Source organism: Lucilia sericata, unplaced genomic scaffold (genome assembly GCF_015586225.1).
Source record: "Lucilia sericata isolate MDLA Ls3-8-SP2 unplaced genomic scaffold, ASM1558622v1 Contig001750F_arrow, whole genome shotgun sequence".
Lineage (NCBI taxonomy): Eukaryota > Metazoa > Arthropoda > Insecta > Diptera > Calliphoridae > Lucilia > Lucilia sericata.
The window spans coordinates 21,779-43,351 of record NW_023995653.1 but is presented as its reverse complement, the minus strand read 5'-3'; the positions used below and the strand labels follow the sequence as shown (position 1 = coordinate 43,351).

At 31.7% G+C, this 21,573-nt stretch overlaps 3 protein-coding genes across 3 annotated transcripts; all 3 read right to left on the bottom strand.

Annotated features, from left to right (window-relative positions):
- Window positions 1-4,065: 4,065 nt before the first annotated feature.
- On the bottom strand, window positions 4,066-5,960 carry LOC119612596 (UDP-glucosyltransferase 2-like). The gene is made up of 2 exons (XM_037968406.1): window positions 5,660-5,960; window positions 4,066-5,601 (listed from the first exon to the last, which is right to left on the bottom strand). The coding sequence occupies exons 1-2, from the start codon at window positions 5,895-5,897 to the stop codon at window positions 4,295-4,297; spliced, it is 1,545 nt and encodes a 514-aa protein (XP_037824334.1). The 5' UTR covers window positions 5,898-5,960; the 3' UTR covers window positions 4,066-4,294.
- A 3,638-nt stretch (window positions 5,961-9,598) lies between these two features.
- LOC119612597 (UDP-glycosyltransferase UGT4-like) lies at window positions 9,599-11,298 on the bottom strand. Its single transcript, XM_037968407.1, has 2 exons — window positions 11,012-11,298; window positions 9,599-10,943 (listed from the first exon to the last, which is right to left on the bottom strand). Exons 1-2 carry the CDS (start codon window positions 11,247-11,249, stop codon window positions 9,640-9,642), a joined length of 1,542 nt encoding a protein of 513 aa, XP_037824335.1. The 5' UTR covers window positions 11,250-11,298; the 3' UTR covers window positions 9,599-9,639.
- A 2,802-nt stretch (window positions 11,299-14,100) lies between these two features.
- LOC119612598 (UDP-glycosyltransferase UGT4-like) lies at window positions 14,101-15,644 on the bottom strand. Its single transcript, XM_037968408.1, has 3 exons — window positions 15,344-15,644; window positions 14,361-15,277; window positions 14,101-14,241 (listed from the first exon to the last, which is right to left on the bottom strand). Exons 1-3 carry the CDS (start codon window positions 15,579-15,581, stop codon window positions 14,233-14,235), a joined length of 1,164 nt encoding a protein of 387 aa, XP_037824336.1. The 5' UTR covers window positions 15,582-15,644; the 3' UTR covers window positions 14,101-14,232.
- Window positions 15,645-21,573: the final 5,929 nt, after the last annotated feature.

Below are 21,573 nucleotides of genomic sequence, written 5' to 3'. Positions count from 1 at the left end.
AAATTCATTTTTTTAATTTTATATGTTTACAACTTTTGTTCCTTATAGTAAAAGCTACAACTTTGCCTTAGAGGATAAATCAAAATTCATAGTGATATGGAATTTAGACCCACAACTGTATATCCCTCCGTCTGTTTTTCAGTGTAATTTTTAAATGGTTACTTCGATTTTAATAAAATGTGATACGTCTTGGAAGGAAATTGGGTATCATATTATTGAAAATGTCTTACTATAATTTGTTATAAGTAAGACAAATGTTCTTTTGGTGGACATATGTGTGAGACATATGTTGATTCTTGTTGACATTAACATACATACGTATATTTATGTTAATGTATATAATTAAAAAATTCACAATTTAACTTAAGGAAACTTTAATTGCTATTAAAATAAATAACCCCCTAACTTGTGTCTGAAACTGTTACTTTTTTGTCTAGCTTCTTAATTATTCTCTATAAGGACATAATTAATTATTTATTAAATATCTTTTTTTTAAAATACATGCATATTTTATATTTTAAACTTTATAATTAAATTTAATAGCTTTAAGTCTAATAAATCTTCTTAATAGCTATATGTGTATATGATTTTAAACACATACACACAACCAGTAGCACATAAAATATTTAATGAAAGGAAAAAATTCAAATCATACCAAAAAAAAAGCAAAGAAAAAACATAAAAAACAAGAAAACAAATATATCTAATAATCGTAAAAAAATACAAGTAGCAACAGAATACAAAATACCTAACTCCAGACTGAGTCCCTGGGTAAGGAATGTAATGGAATTATAAATAATACTGCTAAAACATAAAATAAAACAAAACACAACGAAATAAAATTAAATATAATAAAAAAAAAGAAGTAGTAGCAGCAAAATACTTGTATAAGAGCTTAATTGTTGTTAATGCCTTTTTAATTGTACCATTAATTGCTGACGCCTTGTCATAGGGTTTATGGTAGAGAAGAAATAAGAAAAAAAAGTAGCAACAACTAAAACAATATGAAAAAAAGACCCTAATGATACAACAATAATAAGAACAGCAAAAGGATATGAAAAAAAATTGTATTCAAATACAACTTAAAGTAAGTAGGCATAAGTATAAAAGGTATAAGGAAAAAGTCGGTCAAACCACGACTTAATGTTACCTCACACTAATAACACAAGGAACGAACTAAGGAGGGTATTATCGGCTTGAGTTGATTTATGTAATGCATAGAAATATTGATCATATAACTATCCACTCACAAACCAATCGCTTTAGAATCATTCCCTAAGATGATCTAGCTAAGTATGTCCGTCTCTGTCGGCCGATGTAAAACTTGTAAACAAACTACAGGTCGCTATTTTTAAGAAATTATGATACAAAGACCCTCTCAGAAAATGGAACATTTCTTTTACTGAATAAGATAATGTATTTAAGAATATTTTAGCAATATGTAGTAAAGTTTTATCTAAAAACAACTACGAATCGAGCTCAAATCAGGCTCATTTTGGGATTAATTCCATCTTTTACATTCCTTTATCAATCTTATTTTTATGTGAAATCATTTGAGCTTAATTCAAACCAAAAAGTCACAAAATATTTAAGAACTTTGATCACATTGACTCAAAAATGTTTCCATAGGTTAGGTTACGTGGGTTGCTCGCTAGTTAGCGAGTTCACTCGGATACCCTTCGAATTGCCATTCTCTTATGTTGAGAGTTTGTACATAAAGGAAAATAGTTTCTCTCCCTAATTTCGTTGACTACTTGGTTCTTGCGGTCCCCGGTATTTCTAATAAAACCGATCATGTTTTCTAGTCACACATCCCTGAGACTGTCCAGCTCATGAGCTTTACCAAGATAGAGTAGTCTGTGCTCTTGTAAGGCTGGACAGTCACATATAATTTCTTCTACCAATTCCTCTTCTTCTCATCTCAACAGCTCCTACAGTAGCTATAACGTGGGTAGCCCATACGTTCCGAAATATATCCAATCCTAGAGTGCCCAGTAATTATACCCGTGAGTTCTTACTAAAAGAAAAATGAGTCCTAGTCCTATCCGTTATCAGAGTGGGACAGAGCAGTCTCGATATTCTACAAGTAATGATATTTACCGTTTAACTCAAAGCCCAGTCATATATCAATTTTGATAGGGTCACCAGGGGAATGTGAATATCCATTTGCGCAACGACCCTGTGGTTCCCTCATGTCCTGGAACACATATCAACTCAAAGTGATGTTATGTCAGTTGTGTCGATGATTGAATACAATTAGAAGACATTTCCTCTAAATAACATTGGAGTTAAAGGCCCTGATTGATGCAAGACTATCCAAGTAGTTGAATTTTTGAGATTCAGGATTCTTCTCGGGGCTGTATTAATTGCATATAATAATAGTTCCATATTTAAATCAAATATTTTGTTTTGGAACCAAGGTATACTATTAAAATGGATAGAACCGCGCTGAAACCGTATCTGACTCTTATATCCAATATAAACGCTATAGCTCAAGTTATGACGATGCCTTTTAATGTGTTAAAGTAATTTCGAGAATTTTTCCATCACATCTTGGATTCGAGATATCGTGTCCTGAAGGCAACATTATTTATAAAATTATCTCCATTATATCTAAGATTTGAAATATCATCTCCTGAAATTTGGAAAAAACACAAATTTTAGCCCTTTTTGAGACCTTAAAAGAGCGCCAAGACAACTTTAAAATAGGTTGTGTTACGTTACCTTTCAAATAAAGGCTTAACATCTGATATATCTTCATTCTTCTTCGAGATATCTTCCCCTAAAGCATGAAAACTCATGGTTTTCCATATATTCATGGTATTTTTACCCTACACTACAACATATAGTGATGATCAACGCGTACACGTAATGATGTTCTAATCGACTCAAAATCACTTTCCGATTCGATTTAACGAATCCGTAGACTTCAACGGATGATATCTTAGCAAGTACAACAGATTTTTAAACAATTCAAAAAGTATTTTTTTTTTTAGGTAACATGTAAGAAATTATAGTCGGTCGTGGCCGACTATATATAAGAGATTATAATGTTGTTTATTTTTCATTAAAAAGCATTTAAGTTATATGCCCCCTATGTATTTAAGCAACTTATTGATGAAAAACTAATTTTCTGAAAGAGGATCTATATGGAAACTGGGGGAAAAAGTTGACCGACCCCAATAAAATTTACATAAAATGTATTTATCCTTATCGCCACATTAGCCTTTTTACGCGAATTGCAAACATTTAACTCATTTTCTGAATGGGTCTTTGTATGAGGACTAGGGCCAAGTAAGGCCCGATAATTAAAAAATTCGGCAGGGTCATCAACGCAAGTAAAATTTTGTTGTACCGCTTTCTATCGAGATACTAGTTTATTAAACATAATTATGAGCTCAAAAGCCCCATTCAGAAGATTAGGTTCTATGGGGGCTATATGAAATAATGGACCGATTTAATAGGCTTCGTCCCTGAAATAATAGAAGATCACGTATCAAGCTTCATTGAATTGTCATCAAAATTCCAACCTGTAGAAAACTGGGGGGGGGGGGGGGGGGGGTGTTTCAGTTGTATGGGGCTATGTGACATAAAGGGATCGATTTTAACCATTTTCAATAGGCTTCGTCCTTGGAATAATAGAAGATCATGTTGCAGATTTCATTGCATTATCTTAAAAATAGTTCGATTACAAGGTTAACATGGACGGACATTGCTTAATCGACTCAGAAAAAGATTCTAAGCTGATTGGTATACTTTAAGGTGGGTATAGGACCTATATTATTGTGCGATACAGACATCAGCACAAACCTAATATAGCCACTCCAGTAAAGTGGTGTAAAAGGTCTCAAAAGACCCGCGGAAGGTTTTTTCACTAAAAGGACCCAAGAAACAGTTTTACGTTATTAGAACACTACCGGCTACCACGTAGTGATAGGGCACAATTTTGGTTATAACCCTAATGTGCAGATGTGTGTCAATATATAAATCATTTCTAACATTATAAACATTATCAAATGACACATACAAGTTAGTAATTAACCCTTTCAATGACAAGATAAATTATCCTTTTTTTATTTGTCAAATACATACGTATAAATATAATTATTACAATAATTATGAATTGTGTTTTTGTTTATTATTTGATACCTAAGTGAAATCAAAACTTTGTACAACTACTGTCTAAATGATTAATTTATTTTATTTAATGTATCTGTTCAAATTAATTGCTTATAAAATATATTATATTATTTCTTACTATACCCTACAATACTATAATCGGAACTAGATGATGTTAGACTTTCTTCTCTTTATTAACATTACTGAGCTTTCTTTTTGTTTTTAATTTCCATAAGAATTGAATCAAAATCTTTACAAATACTAAAGCTAAAAAAGTTATTAAGGCAAATACACATAATATTGCAAAGATTACATCTATATTGTAGAATTGCCACCAAGTCAAATTCTGTCCCATATTGCGTAAATGTCTGGCACCTTTATGACGTAAAACATATTCAATCCAATAGACAGCTCGTTCCATGGGTGTGTTTTGTTGATCACGAAATCTATGCGATAAGGTTTTGGCAATATTGGTATAGTATGGAGATCCTAACAGTTCATTGAATGCTTTTGCAAAACTTTTTTCTGATATGGTATGTAATTTAATGGACACTCCATTGCCAACTCTCTTGACATAATCCACATAATCCTCTTGCTTTTCGGTAGATACCACACCTAAAATCGGTAGACCATGATAGACGCTTTCTATAATGCTAAGAAAACCACCAGGAGTTATATATAGTTGTATATTAGGGTGTGGTAGTATAGAGGCTTCAACAAAGTTGGGGGATACATAAACATTTGGCGGTGGATTAGGAATTTTCTGGGAAGTCTTCCAAAGTATTAGCTGAGGCATGGACTTAAATTGTTGTAGAAATATATTCACCGTCTGGGGATTCAATTTAACATCTAAAGATATTAGAATAACTCCTTTACGGCCACTATCCAAAATTTGCTTGACAACTGGAGTTAAAGGTTCGGGATTTGTTACAATATTTAAACCAGCCACTTCAATCATATTGGGTACATAAGGTCTGGGTGTCGTTAAGGAAAAATGATCATTCAACAGAACCAAAGAGAAATTTGTTTGAGCTTCTTCAAATGTTAGTTTTGCATTGGTATAGTAAAAATTATAGATTTGTTTTTGTATCGGCATATATTTGCGATAATAATGAGCCAATTCCACAAAATATAACATAACATTTAAAAGTCTTTCCCAAAAAGTCATTTCATGCAGAGGTAAAATTAAGTTTGGTAAATATGACATGGGACTTATATTACCCACCAATTCATCAATTGAAATCATGGTACCCAAGGTTGATACACCCACAATTGGTGCCTGCAAATACTCTGACAAACCAAAAAATGATTCCGAAAAGAATACCTCCAAAATAATTAAATCAATTTTCTCCTGATCCAATATTTGACGAACTGCGGCATCATTTTGTACGTTTATACACATTTGGAAAGCTCGATTATACATTTCATCTACTATCTCATAGTAATTTGCCTCAATATTATCCACGGTAAAATTTTGAAAATCTATAACAAATGTACAGTTAAGTTCGGTTGGTTAAAAATTTAAAACGCATAAGCTTACCTATAAATAAATTATTATTTTTCTTAACCACAACATCACGAAAATTGGGTATTGGTTGTTTTTGTGGAAAACTTGTTATGGACGTTATTTGATGGCCTCGTGCCGCCAATTCCTTTAGTAACGGCTCTATAAAGGCATATTGAGAAGGTACGGGCATTGCAAATAATGACAATATGTGTGCCGCATATAAAGAATTGGGTAATATAGACAATACTATTAATAGATATTTGTTAGACATTTGTTTATTTATAAAATTATTCACATTTGTCTCAAAGTGACCAAATGCTTAAACTACTAGCTGAGTACTAAATAATTGTTCTGTAGTCTAGCTTTATAATTTCATTATCTTTATTAGATTATAAACAACTTTGATAGTGTTTTTTATTCAATATCTTTTAAAGATAATGAAAAACAATAAAGTAATATATATCTGTATTAGGTTGGCGCCAAAATAGAAGTTACTAATGTTCTTAACAAAAATGAAAATTTAGTGTATTTGCACATAAAATAAATTGTAAATTAGAGTGGTATCTTAGAAAGAAACCAGTTTTCATTTTCATTGGTTAAATCTGTATCTTATTTTTACTCCATACATATGGGGCTCCCCTAATATATATATATATACTTTAGATAAGGCATATGTGAAAGTACTTATAAAATTGTAAACAAATCGCAGACCCCTTCAGGTGTAAACAAATTGAAAATGTAAACAAAAAAAGTAAGAAATTATAGTCGGGCGAGGCCGATCATATAATACCCTACACCTGTTACCAAAATAAAATGTGATTTAGTTTTCATAATAAAACATTTAAGTTGAATTGTACCTTGACTCAGATATACTTAAGCCATTTATTGTTGAATAAAATTGTGGACATTTAAGTCAAATTTTGAAGGGGGCTTTGTATAGGGGCTATGGTCAAATGTAACCCCAATATAAATATAAAATTCATGAGAGTCATCAAGGCTAGTATAGAACTTGGCTTTGCAGCTTTTTGTCGAGATACGATTATATTAAACATAATTATGAACTTGAAAGACCTATTCGACGGGTTCAGTTGTATGGGGGCTAGGTGAAATCATGGACCGATGTTAACCATTTTCAATAGGCTTCATGTGTCAAATTTCATTTAATTATCTTCAAAATTGCGACCTGTAATTTGATTACAAGGCTTACAAGCCCTATTCAGGGGTCAGTTGTATCGAGGCTAGGTGAAATAATGGACCGATGTTAACCATTTTCAATAGACTTCGTCTCCGGTACCATAGAAGATCATGTGCCAAATTTCATTGATTTATCATCAAAATTGCGACCTGTAGTTTGATTAAAAACTTTACAAGACCTATTCAGGGGTTCAGTTGTATGGGGGCTATGTGAAATAATGGACCGATCTTAACCATTTTCAAGAATCTTTGTCCCTGGGCAATAGAAGCTCATGTACCAAATTTCATTGAATTATCTTTAAAATTGCGACCTGTAGTTTGATTACAAGGTTTACATGGACGGACAGACAGACGGACATAGCTAAATCGGCTCAGAAAATGATTCTAAGCTGATTGGTATACTTTAAGGTATAGGACCAATATTATTGTGCGTTACAAACATCAGCACAAACCCAATATACCCTCCCCACTAAAGAGGTTTAGGGTATAATTATTGCTACAGAGAGGCCATCTGTTGGCAAATTTTGCCAGACAATCTAATCTAATCGATTCTTTTCTAACCTCACAGCATGGATTTTGAATTAAAAGCTAATTTATTTAACAACGTTATCTTCTGAACTTGTGCTTATCTCTCACCTTATGTTCAACAATTAATTAAAACTAATGTATATAAAATGTTTATAAAATATATATAAAATTAAAAATATATTTAATCAATATTTACTATTGATTAGAGTACATTACCTGTCCTAATATTGTTTCTAGTAAATTAAATATAAGAAATTTGTTTAAATACAAAAAATTTATTATCAATTACCATTATTACACAAGTAATTGAACAATATTTGACCTTGACAATGATATGTGAATTTGAACACTTATTCTATATTTGGAAAACAGAATTTTTAAAAGTAATATCTTTGGAGGAGGAAAACATTTTCGTCAAATCATATTTTTTAACTCTTTACGGACAATAGACAGTAGAAGGAACTAGATGAGAATAAGGCGCTTTGGCCGAAGATGGTCCGATGTTACCATAAAGCTAAATATTGCGAAGTTTTATGTGTAAAAAACATTATGAAAGGAAACCATCTTAACCCTTTAGATTCTTCTTGTAATGTCAACAGACAGATGGACATAGCTAGATAATCTTAGATTCGAATAAGTACCTTTAATATATGGGCAATTTCGTGTCAAGTGACTTAACTCAAAAAAATCGATTTGGATGAAATTTGAATCAAGGTTAGTACTATTAGATAGTAGGCCAGATACAAATTTTCAGCTCGATCGGCCAAGAACTGCCGGAATTAGAGGGAGTCAAAGTCGGACATTTTCAGCTATTGGTACTTTTTCTAAATTTCTAACACTCTTTTTACAGAAAACTGGTCGAATACGTGTCTATGAAAAACTTGCAGAACATCTTTCTAGAGAAAACTAATTGGCCAGATTTTTATAGGAAATAGCGAACTGTTCGAACTCTTTTCTATAGAAAACTGGTCGAAAATTTTTATATAGAAAACTGGTCGCACACTTATCTAAAGAATACTTTTCTATAAAAAACTAGTCGAACGAACTCTTTTCTATAAAAAACTGGACGAATATCTTTCAATAGAAAACTTATTAATCAGGGTTTTATAGGAAACTGTAGAACTGGATGAATATCTCTCAACAGAAAACCTTTATAGGAAACTGGTATCTTCGATAACTGGTGACTTTTCTATAGAAAACTGATTGGTCACGTTTGAACAGAAAACTGGTCGAAAACTATTCGACCAGCACGAACACTTTACTATAGAAAACTGTTTCAATGTTCGATCAACTTTCTACAGAAAACTGATCGACAACGTTTTTATAGCAACCTTTTCTATAGAAAACTTCATCAACACTTGTCTATAGAAAACTTCATCAACACTTTTCTACAGAAAACTACACGAACACTTTACTATAGAAAACTGTTTCACTGTTTTGAACGTATTTCTATAGAAAACTGGTCGAAAACTATGGAAAACTGTATGAAAACTTTTCTATAGAAAACTTCATCAACACTTTTCTATAGAAAACTGTATGAAAACTTTTCTATAGAAAACTGCACGAAAACTTTTCTATAGAAAACTGGTCGAACAATTTTCTATAGAAAACTGCACGCAATTTTTTCTGTAGAAAACTGGTCGAACTGTTTTCTATAGAAAACTAGTCGAACTATATTCTATAGAAAACTGATCGAACTCTTTCCTATAGAAAACTAGTCGAACTCTTTTCTATAGAAAACTAGTCGAACTCTTTTCTATAGAAAACTAGTCGAACTCTTTTTTATAGAAAACTAGTCGAACTCTTTTCTATAGAAAACTAGTCGAATACTTTTCTATAGAAAACTAGTCGAATACTTTTCTATAGAAAACCAGTCGAATACTTTTCTATAGAAAACTAGTCGAATACTTTTCTATAGAAAACTAGTCGAACTCTTTTCTATAGAAAACTAGTCGAACTCTTTTCTATAGAAAACTAGTCGAACTCTTTTCTATAGAAAACTAGTCGAATACTTTTCTATAGAAAACTAGTCGAATACTTCTCTATAAAAACTGATCCTACGTTTTTCTATAAAAAACTGGTAGAAAACAAATAGCTTGTAAAATCAAGGATGATAATGAGAGCTCGTTGTCTAACGCTGCTTTAGATGGTGATGGATATAAAACTTTTGTACATCGAACAAAACTTACCATTGAATTATTGTATAACTTTTAAAAGAAACCATCACAATTTTTGTTAATATATCACAGTTTTAATTTTCTTGTTACTATACTATTATTCTGCTTAAAATTTTACGCTTCTTTTTCTTTATTTACTTCAAATTTCTTTCTAATTTTTGATTTCCAAAAAACTTTCAGCAAAATATTAACAATAACTAAGGCCAAACTAGTTATTAAAGCAAATATACCAAATATTGCAAATATTACATCAATATTATAAAATTGCCACCAAGACAAATTATGTCCCATGTTGCGTAAATGTCTGGCACCTTTATGACGTAGAACATATTCAATCCAAAAGACAGCTCGTTCCATAGGTGTGTTTTGTTGATCACGAAATCTAAACGATAAAGTTTTGGCAACATTAGCATAGTGTGAAGAACCTAAAAGTTCATTAAAAGCCTTGGCAAGAACTCGTTCAGAGATGCTATGTAATTTAAGGGACAGTCCATTGCCCACCTTTTGAATGTAGTCGACTATGTTATCCTGTTTTTCGATAGAGGACACACCCAAAATTGGTAAACCATGGTAAACACTTTCTATAATGCTAAGAAAACCGCCATGTGTTATGTATAGTTTTAAATTAGGATGTGGTAGAATGGAAGCTACAACAAAATTGGCATCTATGTGTACATTTGGAAGTGTGTAAGGAATTTTCTGGGAAGTTTTCCACAATATTGTATAAGGCAGGGTTTTAAATTGTTGGAAAAATATGTCCAAAGTATAAGGATTAATAAAAGTGTCGAGATTTATCAGTATGACTCCTTCCCGGGCATTGTCGAGGATATGTTTAATATTAGGCTTTAGAGGATCTGGATTTGTTACAATATTTAAGCCAGCCACTTCTATCATATTGGGTACATAAGGTCTTGGTGTCGTTAAAGAAAAGTGATCATTTAATAAAACTAAAGAGAAATTTCTTTGAGCTTCTTCAAATGTTAATTGGGCATTAGGATAATAAAATTTATAGATTTGTTTTTGTAGAACCATATATTTCCGGTAATAGTGAGCCCATTCAATAAATTCCAATAATACGTTTAAAAATCGTTGCCAAAAATTCATTTGACGTAGAGGTAAAATTATATGAGGTATATACGATATGGGACTTATATTACCCACCAGTTCATCAATAGCAATCATAGTACCCATGGTAGATACTCCAACAATTGGTGCTTTTAAATACTCGGATAAACCAAAAAATGATTCAGCAAAAAATACATCCAATATAATCAAATCAATCTTCTCATTATCCAATATTTGACGAACAACTATGTCATTCTGTATATTTATACACATTTGAATGGCTTGACTATAGATTTTATCAATCAATTCATAGTAATTTGCTTCCTGGTTGTCTAAGGTAAAGTTGTGATAGCCTGTAACAATGTATTTTTGTTAGAATCAAAATTTTTTTTAATTGTAACTAGTCTAGTAGCTAGCTTACCAAAAAATAAATGTTTATTTTTTTCTACCACAACATCACGAAAATTGGGTATTGCTTCTTTTTGTGGAAAATTTGTTATTGATGTTATTTGATGACCCCGTCCCGCCAATTCTTTTAGTAGCGGCTCTATAAAGTCATATTGTGAACGCATGGGCACTCCAAATAAAGATAGTATGTGTGCCGCATATAACGAATTGGGAAATATACACAATACTATTAAGAGATATTTGGAATGCATTTATTTATTCTTTAAATTAATTACATTTGTCTTTAAGTGACCGAACGGTTTAACTACTGGTAGAATACTAAATAATTGTTTTCTCGCCTAGCGTTATAATTTTTCTTTATCAGATATTGTATATTTTTTCCAGATAAGGATATTTTTGTTGTAAAATAATAATAAAACCAATAAGTACATGTATGTACTTGAGATAAGGTAAACGTGAAAGTACATAAAAATTGCTAACAAATCGTTAATCGTTTCAGCTGTTAACAGATTAGAAATGTTAACAAAATTATTGTCATTTCAAAAAAAACAGGCAGGCCATCTGTTGGCAAATTTTGCAAAACAATATAGCCAAATCTAATCAGATTATTTGCTTACCAATAGAATTTGAATTTTATTAGCCAAAACTTGTGCTAATCAGTAGCTTACCTTAGATTTAAGTATAAATTAATCCTAAAGAATTAAAAATAAAATTAAAAATAAATTTAATCAATATTTCCTATTGATTACAGTACATTACCTGTCCTACTATTTTGTCTAGTAAAGTAAACATAAGAATGCTATTTACACAAGTAATTGAACAACAATTGAAAACAAGTAAAAAGTTATAGTCGGACGAGGCCGACCATATAATACCCTACACCTGTTACAAAAATAAAATGTGATTTAGTTTTCATAATAAAACATTTAAGTCGAATTGTACCTTGCCTCAGATATACTTAAGCCATTTATTGTTGAATAAAATTGTTGACATTTAAGTTAAATTTTGAAGGGGGCTTTGTATAGGGGCTATGGTCAAATGAGACCCTATAAATATAAAATTTATGAGAGTCACAAGGCTAGTATAAAAATTGGTTTTACAGCTTTTTGTCGAGATACGATTATATTAAACATAATTATGTATTTAAAAACCCTATTCGTCAGGTTCAGTTGTATGGGGGCTAGGTGAAATAATGGACTGATGTTAACTATTTTCAATAGGCTTAGTCCCTGGGACAACATATACCAAATTGAATTATCTTCAAAATTGTGACCTGTAGTTTGATTACAAGGTTTACATGGACGGACAGACAGACAGACAGACAGACAGACAGACGGACGGACGGACGGACATAGCCAAATCGACTCAGAAAATGATTCTAAGCCGATTGGTAAACTTTAAGGTATAGGACCAATATTATTGTGTGTTACAAACATCAGCACAAACCCTATATACCCTCATCACTAAAGTGGTGTAGGGCATAACAAGTAATGGAACAAAAATTTGACCTTGACAAGAGAAGTGAAGTCGAACAGTTTTCCTGTAGTTTGGAAAACTGACACAAAACTTTTGTTAAAGAATGGTGATTATGACTCTTCTCTATTAAAAGTAAATAGAAAACATTTCCATTAAAAAGTGGTGAATTATCAAGCACTTTTTCTTTTCATAGAAATCGTTTTTACTTTTCTATAGAAAACTGGTCAAACACTTTTAATTTTCTGTAGAATACAGATCAAACATTTGTATTTTTTATATAAAAGTATTCTACCAATGCAAAATGTTCAACAAATTCGAAGGAACACTTTTCTAAAGAAAAGTTTTCTATAGAACAGTTTTCTATAAAAAAACTTTTCGAAAACTATTCTAAAGAAAACTGGTCGAACACTTTCCTATAGAAAACTGGTCGAACCCTTTTCTATATAAAACTGGTCGATCACTTTTCTATAGAAAACTGGTCGAACCCTTTTTTATAGAAAACTGGTAAAACATTTTTATAAAAAATCTGGTCGAACACTTTTCTAAAGAAAATTTGGCGAACACTTTGGTAAAACTGGTAAAATATTTTTCTAAAGAAAGCTGGTAGAATACTATTCTATAGAAAACAGGTCGAACATTATTCTAAAGAAAACTATTCTATAGAAAACTGGTCGAATACTTTTTTATAGAAAACTGGTCGAACACTTTTCTAAAGAAAATTGGGCGAACACTTTGTAAAACTGGTAAAATATAGAAAACTGGTCTAACATTTTTCTATAGAAAACTGGTCGAACACTATTTTATAGAAAACTGGTCGAATACTTTTCTATAGAAAACTGGTCGAACACTTTCCAAAGAAAATTGGCCGAACACTTTTCTATGGAAAACTGGTCGAACAATTTTCTCTAGAAAACTGGTAAAATATTTTTCTAAAGAAAACAGGTAGAACACTATTCTATAGAAAACTGGTCGAACACTTTTCTAAAGAAAACTGGTAGAACACTTTTCTATATAAATCTGCTAAAACATTTTTCTAAAGAAAACTGTCCGAACACTTATTTATAAAAAACTGTTCGAACACTTTCCTATAGAAACCTGGCAAAACATTTTTCTATAGAAAACTGGCCGAACACTCTTCTATAGAAAACTGGTAGAAAACTTTTCTATAGAAATCTGGTCGAACACTTTTCTAAAAAAAACTGTTCGAACATATTCTAAAGAATGCTGGTCGAATATATTTATAAATAGAAAACATTTTTTTATTGAAAACTGATCGTTCGCGTCTTTATAGAAAACTAGTCGAACACTTAATTGTATCAAATTTTTCAAATAACGCTTCGTTAAATAGTGGTGAATACAAAAAACTTGTGTGAATCGAGCAAAACTTACCTCTGAATTATTGCATAACTTTTAAACGAAACCATTAAAAATAATAACATTTTTTAAATACATCACAGTTTTCATTTTCTTATGACTATACTATTATTATTCTTATAATATTATGCTCCTTTTTCTTTATTTACATAGAATTTTTGTCTTATTTTTAATTTCCAAAAAACTTTCAGTAAAAAATTAACAATAACTAAGGCCAAACTGGTTATAAAAGCAAAAAAACAGAATATTACAAACATAACATCTATACTGTAAAATTGCCACCATGACAAATTATGTCCCATGTTGCGTAAATGTCGGGCACCTTTATGACGTAGAACATATTCAATCCAATAGATAGCGCGTTCCATGGGTGTGTTTTGTTGATCACGAAATCTAAACGATAAAGTTTTAGCAACATTAGCATAATGTGAAGATCCTAAAAGATCATTTAAAGCTTTGGCCAGAACTCGTTCAGAGATGGTATGTAGCTTAATGGATATTCCATTGCCCACCTTATGTATGTAGTCCACAAAGTTATCTTGCTTTTCGATAGAGGATACACCCAAAATTGGTAAACCATGGTAAATACTTTCTATAATGCTAAGAAAACCTCCATGTGTTATGTATAGTTTTAAATTAGGATGTGGTAGAATGGAAGCTACAACAAAATTGGCATCTATGTGTACATTTGGAAGTGTGTAAGGGATTTTCTGGGAAGTTTTCCACAATATTGTATAAGGCAGGGTTTTAAATTGTTGGCAAAATATGTCTAAAGTATAAGGATTCATAAGAGTGTCAAGAGTTATTAGTATGACTCCTTCCCGGGCATTGTCGAGGATATATTTGATATTAGGCTTCAGAGGCTCTGGATTTGTTACAATATTTAAGCCAGCCACTTCAATCATATTGGGTACATAAGGTCTTGGAGTCGTTAAAGAAAAGTGATCATTTAATAAAACTAAAGAGAAATTCCTGTGAGCTTCTTCAAATGTTAATTGAGCATTAGGATAATAAAATTTGTAGATTTGTTTTTGTAGAACCATGTATTTGCGGTAAAAGTGAGCCCACTCCAAAAATTCTAATAATACATTTAAAAATCTTTGCCAAAAATTCATTTGCCGTAGAGGTAAATACAAATGAGGTATATACGACATGGGACTTACATTGCCCACTAACTCATCAATGGGACTTATGGTACCCATAGTAGATACTCCTACAATTGGTGCCTTCAAATACTCGGACAAACCAAAAAATGATTCAGCAAAAAATACATCCAATATAATCAAATCAATTTTCTCATTATCAAATATTTGACGAACGGCTGTATCATTCTGTATATTTATACACATTTGAATGGCTTGACTATAAATTTCATCCACCAATTCATAGTAATTTGCTTCCAGATTGTCTAAGGTAAAATTATGATAGCCTACAATAATGGATATTGTTAGTATTTCAATTATTAAGTAAATTAGTGAATAATCTAGTCTCTTACCAAAAAATAAATGTTTATTTTTTTCTACCACAACATCACGAAAATTGGGTATTGCTTCCTTTTGTGGAAAATTTGTTATTGATGTTATTTGATGGCCCCGTCCCGCCAATTCTCTTAGTAACGGCTCTATAAAGTCGTATTGCGAACGCATGGGCACTCCAAATAAAGAAAGTATATGTGCCGCATATAAAGAATTGGGAAATATACACAATACTATTAAGAGATATTTGGAATGCATTTATATATTCTTTGAATTATTTTCATTTGTCTTTAAGTGACAACTTGCAACGACTGCTAGTTGCGTACTAAATAATTATTCTACAGTTCAGAATTATAATTCTATTATCTTTATTAATTAATCAACAAACAATTTTGATAACATCTTGTAAAGATAAGTCGATTTTTAGGTTGTCTGTGGTAAGCATGTTAAATAAGTACTCTGGGAGAGTATTGAGAGGCTAGTAAACAAGTGTTATTTATAAATATTTCTAAAATTTTAAGAACATTATTGTATTAGTGTTATAGTATTTTGTTTAAAAGGCAGGTTAATTGCTACAAAATTTTGCAAAACAGTTTAATCTAATCAGGTTTGTGTCATAAAGAATTGACAGATACATTAAAATATACAAAGTCTATTGTCTGTACCCTACACCATTATACTTCATACTGGAAGTTTCCCAGCAAAAAATCTGAAATTTTTGGTAATAGCCAGTAGTTATTTCATACATTACTTGGTAATGAGTGTTCATTATCATCCACATTATTTCATTTAACTGAATAGGTTATTACTGGTAAAGAACAAAACAATTTGGATTTGTTATGGCTCAATTGTCTAGGTCGTTCATTTAACAAACAGGGGGTTCGTGGTTCGAGCCCTGCTGGATACTGTTTATTTTTGTCAAAATGACATTCATTTATATATTTTTGTAAAAAGCCGTTCTCAAAATTATAAAAAGCAACATGTTAATGGAGCATCGAGTAAGCGGCTGGAGTGAGAAACACAGAAAACGGACGATTTTTTTATTTTTTGTTTTCTACATACAAAGTCGGCCCAAAATAACTAGCTATCTATCACATAACGTATTTGTAGGTTTATTTGTAACTAGTTATTTCGCAAAGTTTTTGTAATCAAATAGTAACCATTTATTAATATGTTTAAGGTAGGTACATATTATTTGAACCTCGTCGAACAAAAATAATTAGTTATTCACCCCAAAAGTACTTAGTTTCCACGTGATTCCAATATTACTTTCTAGATTACTAGGTAATGAAAATTTTTGCTGGGTTGTAACGCTAAAAAGTATATACGAGTGCCTTCAGATCCCCTTCTGAGTCAATTAAGACTGTACGTCCCGTCTATCCCAGGCCGACATTTTACCAGACTTTTCGTTCGGAACGAACGAACGAACGAAACGAACGAACGAACGAAACGAACGAACGAACGAAACGAACGAACGAACGAACGACGAACGAACGAACGAACGAACTAAGAACGAAGAACGAACGAACGAACGAACGAACGAACGAACGAACGACGAACGAACGAACGAACGAACGAAGAACGAACGAACGAACGAACGAACGAACGAAACGAACGAACGAACGAACAACGAACGAACGAACGAAACGAACGAACGAACGAACGAACGAACGAACGAAAGAACGAACGAACGAACGAACGAACGAACGAACGAACGAACGAACGAAAGAACGAACGAACGAACGAACGAACGAACGAACGAACGAACGAACGAAGAACGAACGAACGAACGAAACGAACGAAACGAACGAACGAACGAAACGAACGAACGAACGAACGAACGAACGAACGAACGAACGAACGAACGAACGAAAACGAACGAACGAACGAACGAACGAACGAACGAACGAACGAACGAACGAACGAAGAACGAACGAACGAACGAAGAACGAACGAACGAACGAACGAACGAACGAACGAAACGAACGAACGAACGAAACGAACGAACGAACGAACGAACGAACGAACGAACGAACGAACGAACGAACGAACGAACGAACGAACGAACGAACGAACGAACGAACGAACGAACGAAAGAACGAACGAACGAACGAAACGAACGAAGAACGAACGAACGAACGAACGAACGAACGAACGAACGAAAACGAACGAACGAACGAACGAACGAACGAACGAACGAAAACGAACGAACGAACGAACGAACGAACGAACGAGAACGAACGAAACGAACGAACGAACGAACGAACGAACGAACGAACGAACGAACGAACGAACGAACGAACGAACAACGAACGAACGAACGAACGAACGAACGAACGAACGAACGAACGAACGAACGAACGAACGAACGAACGAACGAACGAACGAAAGAACAAACGAACGAACGAACGAACGAAACGAAACGAACGAACGAACGAACGAACGAACGAACGAACGAAGAACGAACGAACGAACGAAACGAACGAAACGAACGAAACGAACGAACGAACGAACGAACGAACGAACGAACGAACGAACGAAGACGAACGACGAACGAACGAACGAACGAACGAAAGAACGAACGAACGAACGAACGAAACGAAAACAAACGAACGAACGAACGAACGAACGAACAAGAACGAACGAACGAACGAACGAACGAACGAACGAACGAACGAACGAACGAACGAACGAACGAACGAACGAACGAACGAACGAAACGAACGAACGAACGAACGAAACGAACGAACGAACGAACGAACGAACGAACGAACGAACGAACGAACGAACGAACAACGAACGAACGAACGAACGAACGAACGAACGAACGAAAACGAACGAACGAACGAACGAACGAACGAACGAACTAACGAACGAACGAACGAACAACGAACGAACGAACGAACAACGAACTAAACGAACTAACTAACAACGAACGAACGAACTAACTAATAACTAACTAACTAACTAAAACTAACTAACTAACAAACTAACTAACTAACTAACTAACTAACTAACTAACTAACTAACTAACTAACTAACTAACTACTAACTAACTAACTAACTAACTAACTAACTAACTAAATTGTCTAAGCTTTCTTTTGAGCAAAAAAAAAAAAAAAAAAAAAAAAAACAAAAAGGTCCATTTTGAAAAAATAGGAACAAATTAATTCCCAAATATTGGAAAAAATATTCTTGAGTTAAAAAATATTTCTTTATAGATATCTCACTCGCATTCCATTATGAGACTATACAGCCCTTAAAGGAAATTGTATAAGTGTTCTTTTGAGCAAAAAAAGGATCATTTTGAAAAAAAAAAGGAAACACCAATAGGTGAAAAGAATAAATCGTTGTATCACCAAAATGCCCAACTTTGACTCACTCTAAGTCTGGCTAAAAATAGAGCTAAAAATTCCGTCTATCCTACTATCCAGTTGTACTCACCTTATTTCTATTTCCAAATCCAAATCGGAAGACTTAAATTTTAAAGGTTGGGTATCTTGTTACGAAATTGCCCATATTTGTTTTTATAAGACAATGTGTTTTTGTATATGTGTATGAATCATATAGTCTTGACTTCAATATCCTATTTGTTTTATAATATTGAATATATGTTTTTCTTTATTTCGTTACAGATTTTGATGTTTTAAAGATCTCTTCAAATGACGTCATAAATTGTATAAAGGTAAATTTAATTACATATGTAAAATTTAATTACAAAAACCCAAAAACTTAAAGCATTACATAAATACATAAAAACTAAAAAAAAAACAAATGCAAATTTTAAAGACATAACTAATAAACCTAAGTACATACTTACATTTACTTTTACAATTTAACAACTAATTAAGTAAAATATTCATTCACTTTTAAAGTATCTAATTGATAAATCTAATAAAATTCAAGTAATATCATTTTATATAATTTTGGTTTTAATTTTTTTTTTTTTGTTGTTTAAAATACTTAGTTTAAAGCTACTACATACTCATTTTTTATGCTGTTTTAAAATTTTCATATTTAATTAATCATTTACCCAAATGTTTAACTTTGTTTGTAATTTATATAGTATGGGAACACAATTCTATCAAAAATCTTTTACAGCCACGTGTTTTGAATACACTGTCGGAGAATTTCTTATTCAGACAAATTAATGGTAGTTGGGAATGGTTTTTGAAATTGAAAATTAATGTTTAACATTAAATTCATAAATAACTAATGTTATAGATTTTTTTGTCTTGTTGAAAATAGTTTCAGACATGTGTATGTACTTTTGTATTAAAATGTATAAATAATCATACAAACTTTTAGAAATTTAAAGACATACATATCGTCACCTGATATGTAAAAAGGCGTAACAACAAAAAAATCGAAAATCGACTACTGCATCAAAATACATGTTGTCGCAAATTTTTAGAACTCTTTTGTTAAAACCTTTTGTTTCTTCTGTAAAATTTTTAAAAGTATTGTTACGCCCTTTATAGTTTTAAGCAACGATATGTACAGTGTACATACTGCAAATATTTCAAAGTTTAATTTATATAGTGGGCTGCTTGGGAAGTATTTTCGAAACTAAGACTTTAACGAAAATACGTCACAAGGTAGTTAGTTCACATCTACCGATCAAGAACTGACGGACTTAGAGAGGGTCAAAGTTTTAGTTATTTAGTAGTTAGTTATTAAGTTAGTTAGTTAGTTAGTTAGTTAGTTTGTTAGCTAGTTAGTTAGTTAGTTAGTTAGTTAGTTAGTTAGTTAGTTAGTTTGTTAGTTAGTTAGTTAGTTAGTTAGTTAGTTTGTTAGTTAGTTAGTAGTTAGTTAGTTAGTTAGTAGTTAGTTAGTTAGTTAGTTAGTTAGTTAGTTAGTAGTTAGTTAGTTAGTTAGTTAGTTAGTTAGTAGTTAGTTAGTTAGTAGTAGTTAGTTAGTTAGTTAGTTAGTTAGTTAGTTAGTTAGTTAGTTAGTTAGTTAGTTAGTTAGTTAGTTAGTTAGTAGTTAGTTAGTAGTAGTTAGTTAGTTAGTTAGTTAGTTAGTTAGTTAGTTAGTTAGTTAGTTAGTTAGTTAGTTAGTTAGTTAGTTAGTTAGTTAGTTAGTTAGTTAGTTAGTTAGTTAGTTAGTTAGTTAGTTAGTTAGTTAGTTAGTTAGTTAGTTAGTTAGTTAGTTAGTTAGTTAGTTAGTTAGTTAGTAGTTAGTTAGTTAGTTAGTTAGTTAGTTAGTTAGTTAGTTAGTTAGTTAGTTAGTTAGTTAGTTAGTTAGTTAGTTAGTTAGTTAGTTAGTTAGTTAGTTAGTTAGTTAGTTAGTTAGTTAGTTAGTTAGTTAGTTAGTTAGTTAGTTAGTTAGTTAGTTAGTTAGTTAGTTAGTTAGTTAGTTAGTTAGTTAGTTAGTTAGTTAGTTAGTTAGTTAGTTAGTTAGTTAGTTAGTTAGTTAGTTAGTTAGTTAGTTAGTTAGTTAGTTAGTTAGTTAGTTAGTTAGTTAGTTAGTTAGTTAGTTAGTAGTTAGTTAGTTAGTTAGTTAGTTAGTTAGTTAGTTAGTTAGTTAGTTAGTTAGTTAGTTAGTTAGTTAGTTAGTTAGTTAGTTAGTTAGTTAGTTAGTTAGTTAGTTAGTTAGTTAGTTAGTTAGTTAGTTAGTTAGTTAGTTAGTTAGTTAGTTAGTTAGTTAGTTAGTTAGTTAGTTAGTTAGTTAGTTAGTTAGTAGTTAGTTAGTTAGTTAGTTAGTTAGTTAGTTAGTTAGTTAGTTAGTTAGTTAGTTAGTTAGTTAGTTAGTTAGTTAGTTAGTTAGTTAGTTAGTTAGTTAGTTAGTTAGTTAGTTAGTTAGTTAGTTAGTTAGTTAGTTAGTTAGTAGTTAGTTAGTTAGTTAGTTAGTTAGTTAGTTAGTTAGTTAGTTAGTTAGTTAGTTAGTTAGTTAGTTAGTTAGTTAGTTAGTTAGTTAGTTAGTAGTTAGTTAGTTAGTTAGTTAGTTAGTTAGTTAGTTAGTTAGTTAGTTAGTTAGTTAGTTAGTTAGTTAGTTAGTTAGTTAGTTAGTTAGTTAGTTAGTTAGTTAGTTAGTTAGTTAGTTAGTTAGTTAGTTAGTTAATTAGTCAGTTAGTTAGTTAGTTAGTTAATTAGTCAGTTAGTTAGTTACCCAGTAAAAATTGGAGCTTACATGCAAGCAGGTTTGTAAGGGAACGAAGCTATTTTCTCCCTTACAAACCTGCTTCGATAAGGCATGATTTTTATATAGCGAATTCCCACTTGGAAGCATTCCCACTAGTAAGCTTAAA